Genomic DNA, 16,841 nt, shown 5'->3' on the forward strand with positions numbered 1-16,841 from the left:
GCTTGTGGACGGAGGAGCATCTCCATTCGCTCAAAGAAGTGTAACTTTGGTGAAGGAGAATGGGCCCATGGAATCTCCGAGTTGGCACTTCCCTTTTTCAGTGATGTTCTGTCTTTTTCCTTGCCTATTCCTTCAAATAACTGAGAGGATCGGAGTTCTGGCTTTGGGTCTCTTTGCACCCTGCTTCCCTCATTCTGCAGTCTAGTTCCATTAGCGGGGCCACAGCAACAAATGCACTCTCGACTCCTTGGACTCAGGGTCTCCTTTGCACATTCCCTCCCTTCCAGTTTATTCCGCAGGTAGTGAGAAAGATCCAGGACGATCATGCAGAAGTTCCTTTGGTGGATCCAGGGTGGTCATGGAGTCAATGGTACCCACTTCTTCTGCAAATGTCTCTGTCCCCACACCAGCAATTTCCGATTAACCCTTCACCTCAACCTGGGGGTTTGGCATTTGAAAGGTTAACTCTAATATCTCAGGGTTGTCTGGCATAGGCTACCGAGGCTATTCAACAGTCCCAAAGACTGTTCACGCTCAGATCATACAGTAGGTACTGGAAACATTTTGAGGCCTGGTGCATGTCGAGAAACTATTCCTCATATACGTTTGATCCTCATAGAAGTCTTGATTTCCTCAGAGATGGCTTACATTTAGGTTTTGCAGTTTCAGATTTGAGAAGTCATTGGCCAGCAATTCAAGCCCTTGGGTTCTGACACATTTTCTTTTGCCCACTTGGCCTCTCGACTGCTAAGAAGTTTCTTTCTTTGTTGTCCAGTGATCAACTCTTCGGTTCCTTTCTGGCATCTTCCTTTAGTCTTTCAGGCTCTCCATACGAAACCTTTTGAACCTCTTCTTACTTAAGATTTCAAGTTCCGTTCAGCCAAAGTTTTGTTTTTGTTGGCCATTTTTTCAAGAAGGAGGACTGGGCAGATTGGAGCATTGTTGGCTTCCTCCTCATGTCTGGCGTTATTTTCCAACCCATAATTTCTTCGAAAAATTGTTTATGTCTTCCACTTTTCAGAAGACATAAATCTTCCGGTCTGTTTGCTAACCCTCAGTCATTAGAGGAGTCTGAATTATCCACATTAGACGTTCACAGAGGTCTGTCAATTTACTTAGACAGAACGTCCTCTTTTCACAAGACCGATTCCTTTTTTGTTTTTTGTAACTTTTAGTTTAGAGGAAAGAGATCTGAAGCCTTCGACCTCTTCCTTCTCCTTATGGATTAAGTTGACTATTACAAATGCATATCAGCTGTCACGACAATCCCGTTCAACTCCAGTTCAAGGCAGATCACCTACAGTTGTTTTTACCTCCTGCAAAGCCTTTAGGAGTGCCAGCCTCAATGATATCTGCTGTGCTGCCACTTGGGCCATACCCAAGGCCTTCATGACACATTATCATCTTCAGCTGGGTATTAGGACATCTGCAGATTTTGGTATCCACTTATTATCGTCTGTTACCTCAGTTTAACCTTGATCTCATCTAGGATAAAATCACAGGTGTTTCGTCATGTTCTGTTGTGTTTTTTTGCCTTAAATCAAACTCAATGTTTCAGCTTGGGTACTCACTCATGAGTAAGGACTGGACAAGTGGACAAGGAAGACGGACACGGAAGTAATGACCCGGTTACTTACAAGTAATTTGCATTACTCCGAGTCTTGGGCTTCCTCGCCACAGTCTTCTATCCCTCCACCCTACCCTTTAAATCCATTGATTTTGATGTCTAATTTCAGCTGGGTGATTTCAGGAAGTTCATTCACCTGTTCCCCAGCCTCGACTGTTGAATAATAGACACCACCATATTGTCTCCTCGTATGTAGTGTGTTGTACACCACAACATTAGGACATAAAATTACATGTTCAGAGTATGCTGGTCAATTATGTCATTTACATAGAACATTCTAGATCGTATTACAAAAATTATAATAGCCCTTGCCTTTGTTTGGGGTCATGCTTGTGTCACTGGTGCATAATTTTGGTGTCAGGAAATTATCTCACGAGAATGTCCCTAGAGCAGTGGTTCCCAACCTTTTGACTTATTTGGACCCCCATTTTATCATTACTGGAACCCGGGGACCCTCAATGAATCATAATTGGAATCTGGGGACCCCCAACTACGTAATTACTGAAAGCTGGGGACTAATCTGTTAATATTATTTAATTTTCCGAACAGTCATGGACCCCCTGAGGAGGCTTCGTGGACCCCAGGGGTCCCCGGACCACAGGTTTGGAACCACTGCCCTAGAGTACTCACGAGGGCAGTCTAGCACATTTTAAAGGCCTCTACTTGATTTCTAAACTCTGTCTGACACTTTAAACACTTATTTGGTTATTTGAGGAGTTTTTATGTAAAGTCAGCACTTTGGGGGTACCACACATATTTTAATTACAATTTACCACCGTGGACATAGTTGGATTACAAAGTGCACTGTTTTGGGGTTTATTAACCTTGAATGTGGTAATCCAGCTGTTTTCATCCATCTGCAGGCAGCTCAGCACAGGTGCAACCTGGTTTCCACACCAGATTCTTTAGTCATGAGGAAGGGGGCTTCAGACAATACACACCAGCACAGACCATGACTGCTGCAATTCGGTTCCTTTTACCACAGCTTGATTTAGTGAATGAACAGGAGCTCTGTGTCAAATATGAATCACTAATTCATCATAATTTGGCTTGTAGAAGGGAACGTTTCCAAAGATGACAGCTCTTTAAATGGGAGCTTTTTCTTATTCATTCGCCTGGAAGCTGCCATTCAGGTTTGCGTTCTCTGGCATCCAGTTGTGTATGTGGTTTGGACAGTGTTAACTTCATTCCACTTGGAAGTCCCCACCGATCCCTCCTCCACTGACCTGCTTGAAAGCCCGCACATGGGCTCTCCCAGCTAGTCACAGATCCCAATATACTGCAGGACACACCCTAGATCCTATGTTTGCTGCAAGGAACAACATTAAATACATATCTGCATTGCCGCTCACCTGGACCAACCACTCCATCATCCACTTCCAAATATCCACTGTGTAAGTTAAAGCATCCACCAACATCACCCTGCCCAGATGGAACTGCAAGAACCTAACAGAAGCAAACTGACACAAGGCCATCTAAACAAATTAACCCAACACCACCGGCAACTTTGACAAGGACATCAGCAACTTCAACCAATGGATCAAATCCTGCGCAGACACACTCGCTCCCATCAAAATTAAAAAACACCTCTGAATCTGCAAGCTTATCACATGGTACACAGACGAACTCCGGGAAACCAAAGGATACTACAAGCAGCTGGAAAGCAAATGGAGATCCAACCACAAAGCCGACACCAGATCAACCTACAAAGCAGCACGCAGGTCCTAGCCCAATCTGCTGAGAGACAACAAGAGAAGAGGCCTCGCTTCTTTCACAGCAAAACTGAAAAGATCTACATAAAGTTTGAAAAACAAGCAACAACGTCATCACCAGCCTGTCCATAACCAACATTGGCAGCCACCTAACTAAGTGACTAATACTGATCGAGGAAGACACCACTGCAATCATGAAAACAGTCCACTATGCAGCCTCTACAGATCCATGCCCGATCAAGATGATCAGGATCCCTGATAAGCAAATACCTCACCCGCATCATCAACACCTCAGTCAAAGCCGCCACCTTTCCAGAAGACCGGAAACACCCAGCAGTCAAGACCTTCCTCAAGAAACCTCAGCCATCCCCAGCAAACCGAGCAACTTCTGTCCCATCCCCCTACTCCCATATCCTGCCAAAGTAATAAATAAAACAATCAACCAACAACTCATCAACCACCTGGAACTCCATAACCTACTCACCCACACCCAGTCTGGCTTTTGAGGCGACCACAGCGCAGAGAAGGCACTCATCGCTGCCACAGATGAGATTTGCAGCGTACTGGATGAGGAGAAACCGCCGTCCTCATTCTGCTTGACCTCCCAGCTGCGCTCAACACCATGTCACACTCAAGCCTCATCAAAAATCTACACGATGAAGACCTTCAAGGACGGACCCTCAAATGGATATGCTCCTTTATCACAGGAAGAACACAGAGTGAGACTCCCACCCTATACCTCATAACCCAAGAACCTGATCTGCAGGGTCCCACAGGGCTCATCTGCCAGCGCAACCCTGCACAACATTTACATAACACCACTCGCTGTCTCCATCATCACCCACGCCACTGATACCCAACTCATCAGTGTCCGACAAATCCACCACCACCAGAACCAACTTCAACAAATGCATGATCAGCGTAGCAGAGTGGATGAAAACCAACTGCCTAAGTCTAAATTCTGACAAGACGAAAGTGCTAATCTTTGGCAAGAGAAGCTCCCCCTGAGACTCCACCTGGTGGCCATCAGAGATTGGCCCTATATTAACTCCTACCAACCAAGCAAGAAATCTGGGAATCGTCTTAGACGACAAAACATAACATAACATATGTATCTGTAAAGCACACATTCATCCGTAGGCCTCTTGCCGCTGAGTAACAGATGTTTATTGTTACCCAACTCAATGGTACTCATTTTATCGACCTCAGAACTTGGATAAAAGGCTGAGTGGACCCACTGGGGTTTGAACCTGTGACCATGAGGTCAAACACAGGCCCCTACAGTGGATGGATTAATCCACTAAGCCACCAGACCCGGACCCAAAAGAGCATCGCAGCACAGTCAACACAGTCAGCTCCTCCTGCTTCCACATGCTTTGCATGCTTGTAACAATATTCAAACAGATTCTCAGGAACACCAGACACACTATCACTCAAGCCCTCATCACAAGCAGACTAGACTACGACAAGGCACTCTATGCTTGAATGTCCAAACACCTCCTCCACCGACTACAGACCAACCAGAATGCCACAGCCAGACTCATCCTAGACCTCCCTCGTCACACCCCACACTTCAGAGAGTTTCACTGACTTCCCATCCAGAAATGCTGCTGATTTAAACTCCTCACACCCACATACAGTGCTCTGCACAACATAGGACTATACCTCAACAGCCACCTGCCCTATTACAAACTGCAACGGTGGATAAACCCACCAGCCCAATGCCACCCGCAGAATGTGGTCACATTCAGAACATGCAATCCAGTAAATAAACGGGTGCTACGACAGAAACCACTCCTGCTGCATAAAAAGTTTGGACATTGTGAATGAATTATGTCAGTAATAACCAAATATACTATTTTATATTGATCTGGAGCACTGCAAGTAGGCAAGTCACACAAAAGAATGTTGTTACAAAATGTATTAAAATGTATTATAGTGCAACTAAAATGAATTCATTGTTGGTTGTATACACAAGACTCAGTTTAAAATATAGAGAGCAGTTATGAGATTTTAGATTCAGTACAAAGGGAAAACATCGAACAGCCTCACCATACAGAAATCGATTAAACAAACGATGGAAAATACACAGAGAAGAAAAAGATTCTTTCCTATGTGATGTCTGATCCACATACACTGCCAACACGTTTCCTCCACTAGACTTCCTCAGGGCTCCTTTCAGTACAAAATAAGCAATGTATATAGCATCTGACAATGAGGCAATTCAGGTGCAACGTAAGCACATATAAGTCATATGTGAGGATGGTCCCCTTTAAATAGGGTGACCAGCCGTCCCGGATTTCCCTGGACAGTCCCGGTTTTTAGCAAACTGTCCCGGTGTCCCGACGCTTCTCTTAATTTTAAATAAATGTCCCGCTTTTTTGGGACAAAAGTCAGATCTTTAAATAAATGTCCCGGTTTTTGGGACAAAGGTCAGATCTTTAAATAAATGTCCCGGTTTTTGGGACAAAGGTCAGATCACCTACAAGCATAAGTTAAAAACGCCTACACAGTATGAAATAATTAAAGAAATGTATCTGTTACTGTCAGGCAACACAGTCCCTTGTCTGATCCCAGCAGAGAGACGCGTGGGGAGCAGAGAGAGGTAGGTGGGGGCAGGTTGGGGGTGAAGGGTGGGAGGTAAAGCCATAGCTGTGTGTGTGTGTGTGTGTGCGTAATATATATATATATATATATATATATATATATATATATATATATATATATATATAAAGACACACCTGTTAGGCACACATTCACAAAGTTACGCAAAAAAAAAGGACAGGCCAGATATAAAAGTGAGAGTAAAGTCTTTAGTCCTTCTTTTATATCTAACCTGTCCCGGTTTTTGCTCCTCAAAATCTGGTCACCCTACCTTTAAATGGCTGTAATGTTGTAAGAAAACGTATGGTCACTTCCAGTATTGGAACACTACACCGCCAGCCAGCAGCGTCATCTCAACACGGGATGCCTGCATTAACAACACCACGTAACCCGAATCCATCAATAGTCTTGCCCTGGACTATCACCAAACCATAGACACTGGCGCTCGGCCTCACTCGCCCCTCTCCCCGACCCCCATCCACAAAGCAGAGCCGGAGGCCTTGCCTTCTCCCACATCGCACCCAAAACATGGGATGGGCTCCCTCTACAGATACAGCATCCATTTTAGGACATCCTCATTCCTCACTCCTCAAGTAGGGATGATGGATGAGAAGCAGGAATGAGAAGTAGGGATGAGGAGTGAGGAATGAGGATGTCCTAAAATGGATGCCATACTACAGATTAGGGACTCCTCTTCGCTTCTTGAATTCTGCAAGAAGCTTAGGACCTAACTCTTTAACTAAGTACCACTGACCACTCTCTCAACCCCACCCCCAACCATCACACCAGACTCAGCTACTCACCTGCTCCAGCGCTTGGATACCCTTTTGGGTGGTAAATCGAGCTCTACAAATCCAGAAAAGGTAATATAACAACGTCTGATTCACTGCGCCTCACTGAACCTTATTTTCCAATTTTTACAGCGCCAACCTGGCCTGCGGAGAATAGAGCGCTATATTAGAACCAGACTACGCTATCCATGCTATTAAATATTTTAGGCACAGTGAGATGACGTGATTTGCGCACAATCATCGGATGCTGAGCCGAGGCCGGGATTCTTTCACTCTCACTGCACGTGCCCATTTTTCATGTTTGGTCCACTGCTCTCTGAAAAGTAACCGATGAACACAGAGTTGGTGATTTCATTTAAGGATGTTTGCTGGTTGTTTGGTTCCTGGTTTCACTTTCCCTGTCCTCTGTCGCCATCATGCGGCTACCTGGTGGTACTGACTGAATCTTGTTTATAACCACTGTCCTGTGACACCAACGCTGTATAGGATGATCGCGGCCACTGGAGTTATGTGGGAGTTCACCACAAAATACTGAGACATGGCTGACTGAATTACGCGAAGACCAGAACATTATGCATCGCATTCTGTGGCAGCGTTATCTCGTTATGGTAAATCGGACAGATGTACGTCAGTGCTTAATTTGTGCTTGTTGTTTCCGGTGCTGAGCACCAGCACTTATTTTTTAGGGCCGGCGCTTAGTCTTCTGCCTCAAGCATTTGCTGCGAGCAAAATACTCATTTGAGAAAGACGGAGGAAGAGAAAACCGAAAAAGCGTCACAAAGAGAGAGAGTAAAAAGCTGCAAGAGTGAGCTGAAGGGGCAGGGAGTGGCTTTAAATGGATTGAAAAGGCCCGAGATGGCTTCAGGATTACGCTGCCTCAGTGTTCCGTGTTTGCACATTTAATTGTAGCAGCCGCGTGTTTAAGAGGAGGGCTTTGGGCACTGCCACCTTTTTGTTTACAAACTAAGCACTGATGTACCCTAACAAAATGCTACGACTTGATTGGCAATTCAATATCTATCCAGGAGATTCAAGCCTCATTACTCTAAGAACCCAAACATCACGACTCCTTTCTCCCCTAACACCTGCCCGAAAGGATCACAGAAATCTAATAAATTAGAATAAAGAACTTCGCCTCGCTTCCAGAGTATCCCTGCACTGGCAGACATGCTGAGGGGAAAGACTATTAGAAACATTCAACTTACTGTGAAGGCTGGCAAAGATACATTTGTATACACAAAAAAAAATATACATGTTTTATCATTTCTTTACATTTAACTCACAATAAAAAATATTCTGAAGCAGATGCTCACTCACACAGAGAGATGCAACTACTGACAAAAGGACGCAAAAGAAGTAAGAACAAGCATTTGCAATGCAATGGGTCTCGCATTTGCTTGAGTTTAAGCCACTGGCATAGTCAATTCATAACTAGACTTTTCTTGCCACATAAATTGGTCAACCCTGCCTCATAATTTGGTCCTCTCTGCCAAATAATTCCAGTGACCCTACATATAACTAAAGCTCTTTCAGGAGAACAAACCTATTAGTTTTGAATATGAGACAAGTCTATTAATAGATTGATGAATCTCTACAAATTCTGTTCTTATATATTTGAATGGAAGATTTTAAAAAACCTTCTACGTCTACCACAATACTACTATTTTAAAATTAAGAAGCTAATATTATTAGACAGAGTCTGAGAAACTATTTATGGAACGGGGACGATGGACATAGGTAGAGATCTTTGTCATTAACTATTTTTAGTCCTTTAAAAATATGTTATGCCATTAATGACTTAAAACTCACACTTCCACTCATATTTTGTAAACAGCTGGTTTCATATCTACAATAATCCATCAATACTCATTTACTGCAGATTTCTCCTTATTAGAGACTGTATTCAACAGCTCTTGGTTTAACAAAATGGTGTCCAAGTGTACCTCACATTTGTCATGAATACAGAATGTTAGCAGTCTAGTTTTCCCCTGTTACTGTGGCAAAGCTGCAGTACAATACTGAGGAATCAACAGATATATAGCCAGCTGCTGCTAGAAGTTGGTTTCACGCAGCATGTCTGACGTTTTTTCTCAGATGAACAACAGTGGTTGAGGGAAGTTAGGGGTGAAAGGTTCCTCAGGGGGTACCAGTCCAATAATAATTTACCTGTACATATCTGAAGCGTATCATGGTTAAAACAAAAATGATTTTTGAAACCTTTATTATTTATGAGATTTACATAGCTGGAAATCTGGCAACATCCAAAAAAAGCATTGTGTATTAAATCCTCCTAGGATTGGGATTAAGTATTTGATGTGTGGACTCTGATGCGGATAAACGTACTTCAGATTTTAAAACTTATTTTGGACAAGAAAGGGGTACATCCGGAAGGAGAGGCCAGGAGACTGGGTCTGGTAACACTGCAAGCAATGCCTTCACATCAGGAAGAGAGGAAGGTGAGGGTAATTAGGGCTGCAGAGCATTTTTGTTGCATGTGATGAAGGCACATGAGCATTCAACCTCACTGCTTAAAAGATTTGTGGGGCCACCGCCTGAGATTAGTACCACTGGCACTGATCCCCCCTCTCAGCCTTCCCCACTCCTTTATGCTGTGCCACTCCTGATCTTGCATCTACTGCAGTCGTGTGTCAGACCTGAGGCTCACAGGGAATGCTGAAAATCTTACCATATATTCTTCAGGCGACTCTGGGCCATTCTCCGGCTCTTATTTTATGGTGCCTTTGCACTGCACAAGTGAGAGGTGCAGACTCTGAGCTTCATTGAGATATTGATGGATGAGTTACTCCGTCACAACAGTGATAGATATCCCGTCCAGAAAACTAAATACTATAAGATATAATGGGATTGAGCTTTCGGAGGACAGAAAATCCGTCACCATTGTAAGGGAGTAACTCATCCGCCAATATCTAAATCAGGCCCTCTGTAACCGCTCTGCAACTGCACAGAGGGTTTAAGGAACATTTCTTTGTTGCATTTCCTGCTGCAGCCGAGCAGAGCACGTACAGAGCTGCACACCTCTGCAGATTCCAGTGCCTGTTATCCCAGAACAGCCCTCTCCTGTGTTGAAAGGGGGAGCACTGGTGTGGCAGGGGCTGCTTTGTACAGTTCATCTTGTCTGAAAACGACACCTTGCCGTACACTAGTACATGCACAGCGAGGTGCTGCTGATTTCTGCTAGCAATGTACCATAAATGTGCATCCACTTACAGCCCACATTTAGGACACAGTTTACACAGGTCTGAGAAGCACATCACTGCCCAATGTGTCCATATATGAGCCAGTAGCATATAAAGACAAAAGGAACTGTGTTTGTGTGAATTAAAGAAGTGGATGGCCTTGAGGTTTTCCGTAGGCGCTTGCCACTGAATGTCAAGGTTGCAGAATACCAAGGTTGCCTAGTCTTGACTGCACCGCGTGAGTCCCCCTGCACTTCCTCTCTCGCCATCCCACGCTTGCACGTTCCTCTTAATCCTTGCATTCTCCCCTCGTCAAGCTTCTCTCACCTTTTTGTTTCTCTCGTTTTCTCCTTTTTCAATGTACTCTGCTTTGTTCACAGGACCATCTACAACTAGAGCCCAACCACCGTCCTGGTAAAACTGTGAAGATTGTCACAGAGCAGAGCCCAACAGCTCCTCGGGTGACAGTCTCACCCTACACGAAGCAAGGCACCAGTGGGACCTTCTCCCTCAGACAGGCCCTGCAAGGGCAGGAAGCATGGAAGTCCACCTGTAATTCAATACCGCAGTAAAGTGCTGGCACTTATGTAACAGAGGATGAAGGATCTGCACCTTCCAATAGAACCTCAGGCCTCTGACCCCCAGGGAATGGATGGCACAACAGTCAGTGCCTGATTACAAGTTGCTTCTAATATTCCAACCCAAGTGTAAACGCCTCTGCTCCGGTCGGAATTATGTGGTGAGGTTAATTATCGGATGTGTTAAATACCTCAACTTTCATTAAATTTCGACAGGTCAAACCTGCCAAATTGTAACAGGAGAAACCCATGCAGTAATTACAGCATCATGCAGATTTTGGTGTGTTAAACACCAGAATCCACTTGTTATACTGAAGAACGTCATACTAGGGGCTATTTATCACACCTGATATATCATGAAACCCGTGACATCATTATTTACCAGGTGCAATAAATAGCAGCTAAACTTATAATCAGGCCCTAAGTATCTCACCCACCACTGAGCGGGAAGAAAATCTCCCACAAAGATGGAGGGCACGGCCACATGAACAGTTACCTCCCACTCAGCTTCGTTCAACTCCAAGATTAACAAGCATTTGCAATGCAACGGGTCTCACGTTTGCTCATGTTAGAACTGATAGCGTTGTAAACTCCTAACCCGACTTTTCACCTATCTGCAAAAGTGCATTTATGTACGTAACCGAAAAAGTGCAATTAACTATGTAAAGCGCTCGACTTCTGCCAAGCGGAATCGCGCTAGGAAATTAGAGAAAAAGTAGTCCACGAGCCGGTCAGAAAACAGCGAGCCTTGCATGTTTTCTGTACTTGGTCGCTGCGCTCGAGGAGGGCTAGCCACCGGAAAAGGCATGACGTATGCATGCCTTCGACTAATGAAAGCAAGCAGATTTTATTAGGCAAGCCCACGAACCAATGAAAAACACTGAGGTGACGTCGACAGGGCTCCGAGCCCTTTTCTAAACACTAAAGCGTCTCGCTGCGATACGGATGCGCGAGCGCATGCAACGCAGGCTCGACCCGAAAAACGTGAGAAAAGCCACTGCCAATCATGAAAAGCACAAAACACTCCGGACATACGTCACGCTCACATTCAACACTCATCCTACCGGACACCACTATGCCTGATTAGCTTAAGTGCTGTCAGTCACTGTTTGCAACAAATCTCATTTTTTAAAAAGCAAAACACATAACGTTATTTGCCATTTTGAACCCGCCTCTGAAAGCTTACTGCACAGTGCCCCAAACATAAAAAAAGGTCTCAGCACCCTTGCCTAACATTTAAAAAGATACGTCACATAGCCACAAAAAAGCATATGGTCACTCTACAAAGTACCTAAACCAACCAACCATGTAAGGCCAGACTCACCTGGGCTGAGGGCTCCATTGCAGTGTGATACGAGCAGCTTTCACAGCCTTTCGAGCTTCATGTGTTGTCCTGAGCTTGGGTGTTGTAGCATGAGGTGTATAAATGTGTACGTTTGTCACAAGGGCCAAGTGAGGCTGACGCAAAGTGTCTCTGGCGCCACAAAATCCTATACTGGAAAGAAAACAACTGGATTTACCACCATGAATTATGCAAACAGAATAGAAGTCAATATTCCAACTTCAAGAAGTTAAACACCTGGAGTGAGCAAGCTGTTCACAAATAGCCTAGATCTGCTTAGCTGACAGTCTGGTAAATTACCAATTACCCTTAATTAGACTGCAGAGCACAGAGCATCAGTGTCTGGTGGCTCTGTCTAACAAATGCTGGCTGCAGTGTTCTTTGTCGGCTTTGGAGGGTTGGCCTGACACACATGGGCTCCATCTTGCTATTTTTGTTGTCAGGGTTTTACAGAATTGTCTAGCAAACCTTGACCTCAGCTGCAAAAGTTACAAATGTGTTTACAAAGGCTGTCTTTTTTTATTTTTACTTAAAATGTTGTTGGTTAGATCATTTTATGATCAAACCCCTCAAAAATCTTTATGAGTTTTTTTCAAAATCACTTAGTACAACCTACATGCATTCATCCGACAATGACCCATGGAGATTGTGGAGCAGCGTAAATTTAGGTTCCACCTTCTATATACATCATTTGTGTGCATTTGTATGTAACCTATATGTATTCAATGTGAGTCTAACTTCATTAACCTGTGAGTTTCACCTTAATAAAATTCTGATAGTCAACCGCTTTTGAGCACATTAAGAAATCACATGTAGTTGTACTGAATTGAATAATAATGAATGTAGCCACATTTCCTGAATATGGCAGATGTGTACACAATTGTGTGAGGATGGACATTTAAGGGTTTGCCGACTTCCAGCAAATGCCGCCACTGGATTGGCTCCGGACTGTGGGAGCGAGATATGGATGTTCTGGAACCTTTGATGGTGCTTTTAATAAGTGTCCCATCGTAAGTTAGGGCAGACCTTTACCCAGTGCTTAATTTGTAAAAAACAAAAAAAGTGCCAGAGCCATCGCCAGGAGGCCACAGCAGCTACCAGTGCTTAATTTGTAAAAAAAACAAAACAATAAAGTGCCAGGGCCGTCGTCAGGAGGCCACAGCAGCTACCCAGTGCTTAATTTGTAAAAATAAATAAAAATAAGTACCGGGGCCGTCGCCAAGATGCCACAGCAGTTTCTGCCACGTATTGTCACTGTCAGCGCTGCCAATGGTTGTACCTACACAACTACTAACCATCACACTGCCACAAGTGTGCCAGTCCATACTGTTCAAGGCCCCCAATGCTTTGGCTTGGGTGGCAGGTATTAGTTGTATATTGAATTAGTAAACAAATGTTGTTCTGCTCATCTTTAAATTACAAAAAACAGCGCCACCATGTGGCAGCTGTCAAGTGTCAGTGATGGCAATTAAGTGCAGAGCACTGGAAACTACTGGCTCAAATTAAGCACTGCCTTTACCCGACTTTCAAGAGAGAAGATCTCTCTGCTGGGTTTTCCCGGAGTGGAAAGCTTCATGCTAGGCACTCTTTCATTGCCTCTGAACTTCTACTGAGGTTTGCATTATGCTGACACCCTCTTTAATATCCCTTTTTAAATCCCCGACTCTCTTTCATTGCTAAATTTAGGCAGGACAGGTTTCTTTATGGAACACCTAATTTGGATATTTTGCATTCTTTACATATTGTTTGCTACCATTCTGCATTTTATAATACTTACATTTAGAGTATTTTAGCATCTTAATATCTTTGCTATACTGATATATTTCCTTAATCATTGCCAATTTGGTTGATTGTGATTTGACTAATAATTGGATAATAAGCCTTTAAGGTTCAATGCCATCCTCTTTGTTTGTATTGTGAAGCCACGTTGGTTTCACAGTATTTGAAATGTATTCCAATGTTAGCTGCCTCTCAGCTCTTCAAGTCAACAACCAAAGATTCATCTGATCAGCTGGAGATTCTGTTAAATGATTGTATTTGTTTATGTGAAATAGTGAATTCATCCCCTAGGCTCCCTAACAGGAGCACCCAGGAGACATAACAAACAATAGAGGCTAGTTATATTGCAACCAACACAAACATTAGATTTTAAGCACTTGTATAGGAGGTATCAACACTACATAGATAAATGTTACTTATTGTATTGACATCAGAGGATGAACTGAAGAGCAATATTCTCTAAAATTCTAACCCAAGATCAGCAATTCTGAGAGTGGGAACTTAACTGACTCAACTATCTTACTGCCTTGGTAATATATAAGTTAACAGACACCTCTGGTAGGGGCATGACAATGGCACCCAAATACATCCAGGAGCCTGTCCCTGATGGGGCATTAGAACTTGGGGGGCAAGGTGCCCTGCTTCCCTTAGTAAGGATGCTGGCATGTCTGTCAGGCCTACCACATTTTTCCCAATATGTGTATAAGGTGGGCTTTGAAATGTTAACTTAAAACAACATATCTGCACAAAGTACCTTGCAGAAAACCTTGCAAGGATTTTTGGTGCTCCTGACAAAGTAGAATTATTTCTGCATGAGCACTTGGGGGTGTGGACAGTCAACGAACATGGCAAACTCCGCGCAGGGTCAGCTCATCCGGCAGAAACCCCACATGCAGTGCCCATAAAGCTGGCCTTTTCCTCTCCTGCCACATCTTCGGAGGCGGATGCCACAAGTTAGAGCTTTTTGGGACCAGCTGGCACCAGAACCTCTCGATGGGCTTGGGTTCCACGCAAGTCGGCAGCCTGGACTCATGATACTGGCAGCCCTTGCAGATTAGTGTGGCAACCCGCTTTCGGCTCCCTCACGTTTGGTGCCACCACGAACCAAGGAGGTAGGAGGCGAACGCTCCTGCAGTGAGGAGAGGCTTCAGCAATGCTGGATAGGGGGGCTTCTTCCTGAAGGCGTTGTAGCGGCCTACGGGGCCTTACTCCCAGCTACTGAGTGTTTTGCTCCTCGCCTTGTGTTGGCTGCTTGGACCATGGGAAGAAGCAGATGCAGTATGGAGCCCGGTCACGGCCTTGGTCTTGGACCCTCTCTCGCCCCCACTTTGGGACTGAACAGAGGGGCTTGATCAGTGAGTGGCACTTCTGTGGTGGGCCCTGGTGCCTGCAGGTGCATCACTGGGGCCTGCCCCCTCTACCCAGTGGAGAGAGGATTTTGAGTGTGCGTGAGGTGGGTGACCCCTCCCGCTGGTGGCGCTACATGGGGGGACCAGCACTGCTAATTACAGGGGTATACCCGGCTGTCATCTGATGCCTGCTGGATGTGCTGGCACCATACCCCACTGGGTCTCTCTTAAGACTGCCTCATCTTGCCTCCACTTAGCCTCTTGCTGCCTTGCGAGCCCAGCATGGGACACAGACACAGATCAGAGGCTGGACTGAGGCCCTATTCACTGCCAAATTTACCTGATTGTTGGCCCCCTTTATATCACCTGAAGTGGACTCTGCGATTGGTCTGTTGACCGTGGTTCAAGGTATCACGAACGGGATACCCCCTAGGCATTGACCAGCTGCAGGACCAGATACGCTGCAGCGAAAGTGGCCTGCAAAGATACCAGTGCAGCCTGTCAGCGATGCTTTTCTCTTCCCTCTCACATCACAGACTCTTCACATCATAGGGGCTCTGCTTTTCCCATCTGCTCCAGCTGTGTCCTTACTCATCATTGACTTGGGGAGCCCAGGTGGGGGCCAATGCCCGTCTCGCCTTATTACCCATCTATAGACTTTTTTCATTAAAGACCATACAGCCACTGCCTGCTGACACTTCCCAATTCTACAACTACACACGCACCTGTTTGTGCACTTAGCTGCCTGTGTCGGCCTCCCCCCCCTTTCATCACTGGGGGAAGCGTCTGGTGGGCTGGGCACACGGGGATGCAGGACCTGTCCACCTTCTGGACCTTCTGCCTATCTCTGGCCTTGCCTGTGCCTCCCATCTGCACTACGCTGTACTTAGACAGCCATTCTTCAGCCGTAATGTTGAGGGGGTGCCTCCACTCAACTAAACCTCTGGCCGCTATTACTCATACCACCCAGAGCACTGCACATGACACAGTCTCTATCCTTCACCTTATGGCTCAGAGGTACCAGCACAAAAAACCCTTGACCGCCTCCGCTCCCGATTAGCTCGACCTTATCCTTGCAGCAGTTCATGATACTCGAGAGGCGAGGCAGGCCAAAATCTTTGCACTCTCTATTGACATAAATCTGCTCCGCTAAGATCACAACAAGACTAAAGAGCAGGTCAAAGCCGCTGAACAAGCCCTACAAGACATTCACCCACAACAGGTGGATAACACCGCTAAGTTGCGGGACCTCACTGACCGAACCAGGATACTGGATGGACGTGCTGAGAATGCAAAGGGCTGATCACACAGGAACAATCTCCGGATCATCAGTTTGCTGGAGGGGACAGAGGGCACCAATCCCACCCTCTACATAGAACACTGGCTGCAATTTGTGGTTGTCTCCCAGAAGGTCTCTCCTCCACATATGTGGTGGAACATGGACACAGAGTCCCAAAAAGAGCGCTAGCTCCTGGAGCTCCTCCTCGCCCAATAGTGGTCAAACTCTTGAAATATATGAACCATGACTAATATCCTGCACCAAGCCTGGCACCGCCACCCTAATTTGGAGGGAGCATCAAGAGTTTCAATTTTTCCTAACTTTACTTCAGCAGTGTAACTTTGGCGGCTTCTTTTATGGCTGTAAACGAACAACTTTAGGTCTGGGCTCTTAAATACGCCCTCTTGTTCCCATCAAGCCTGTAAGTAATACATGAAGACCACACATATTTCTTTACTGACCCTGTTTAAGCTCCATCATAGATAGAGGAATGATGTGGGTCGGAGAGGCCTACGTTGAGTCAATCTGCCCACATGACTGAGCGGATACAACACCGGTGTCGCCGTGGATCTAAACCAGGTGC

At 45.1% G+C, this 16,841-nt stretch overlaps 1 protein-coding gene across 7 annotated transcripts in view; it reads right to left on the minus strand.

The window, feature by feature from the left end:
• Positions 1-16,841, minus strand: part of LOC138295361 (sterile alpha motif domain-containing protein 12-like) — an 88,860-nt gene that overhangs the window by 56,670 nt on the left and 15,349 nt on the right. For 5 of the 7 annotated variants that reach the window (XR_011203577.1, XR_011203576.1, XM_069233601.1 and 2 more), the window contains exon 2: positions 11,834-12,004. Coding sequence is in view for 2 of the 7 variants with exons in the window: in XM_069233601.1 (XP_069089702.1) it covers positions 11,834-11,851 (18 nt within the window). In the remaining 5 variants the exon portion in view is untranslated. The remainder of the gene's footprint in view (positions 1-11,833; positions 12,005-16,841) is intronic. The other 2 variants (XR_011203579.1, XR_011203578.1) reach the window with 1 other exon arrangement.

The sequence above is a fragment of the Pleurodeles waltl genome, chromosome 5 (assembly GCF_031143425.1).
Source record: "Pleurodeles waltl isolate 20211129_DDA chromosome 5, aPleWal1.hap1.20221129, whole genome shotgun sequence".
Classification (NCBI taxonomy): Eukaryota; Metazoa; Chordata; class Amphibia; order Caudata; family Salamandridae; genus Pleurodeles; species Pleurodeles waltl.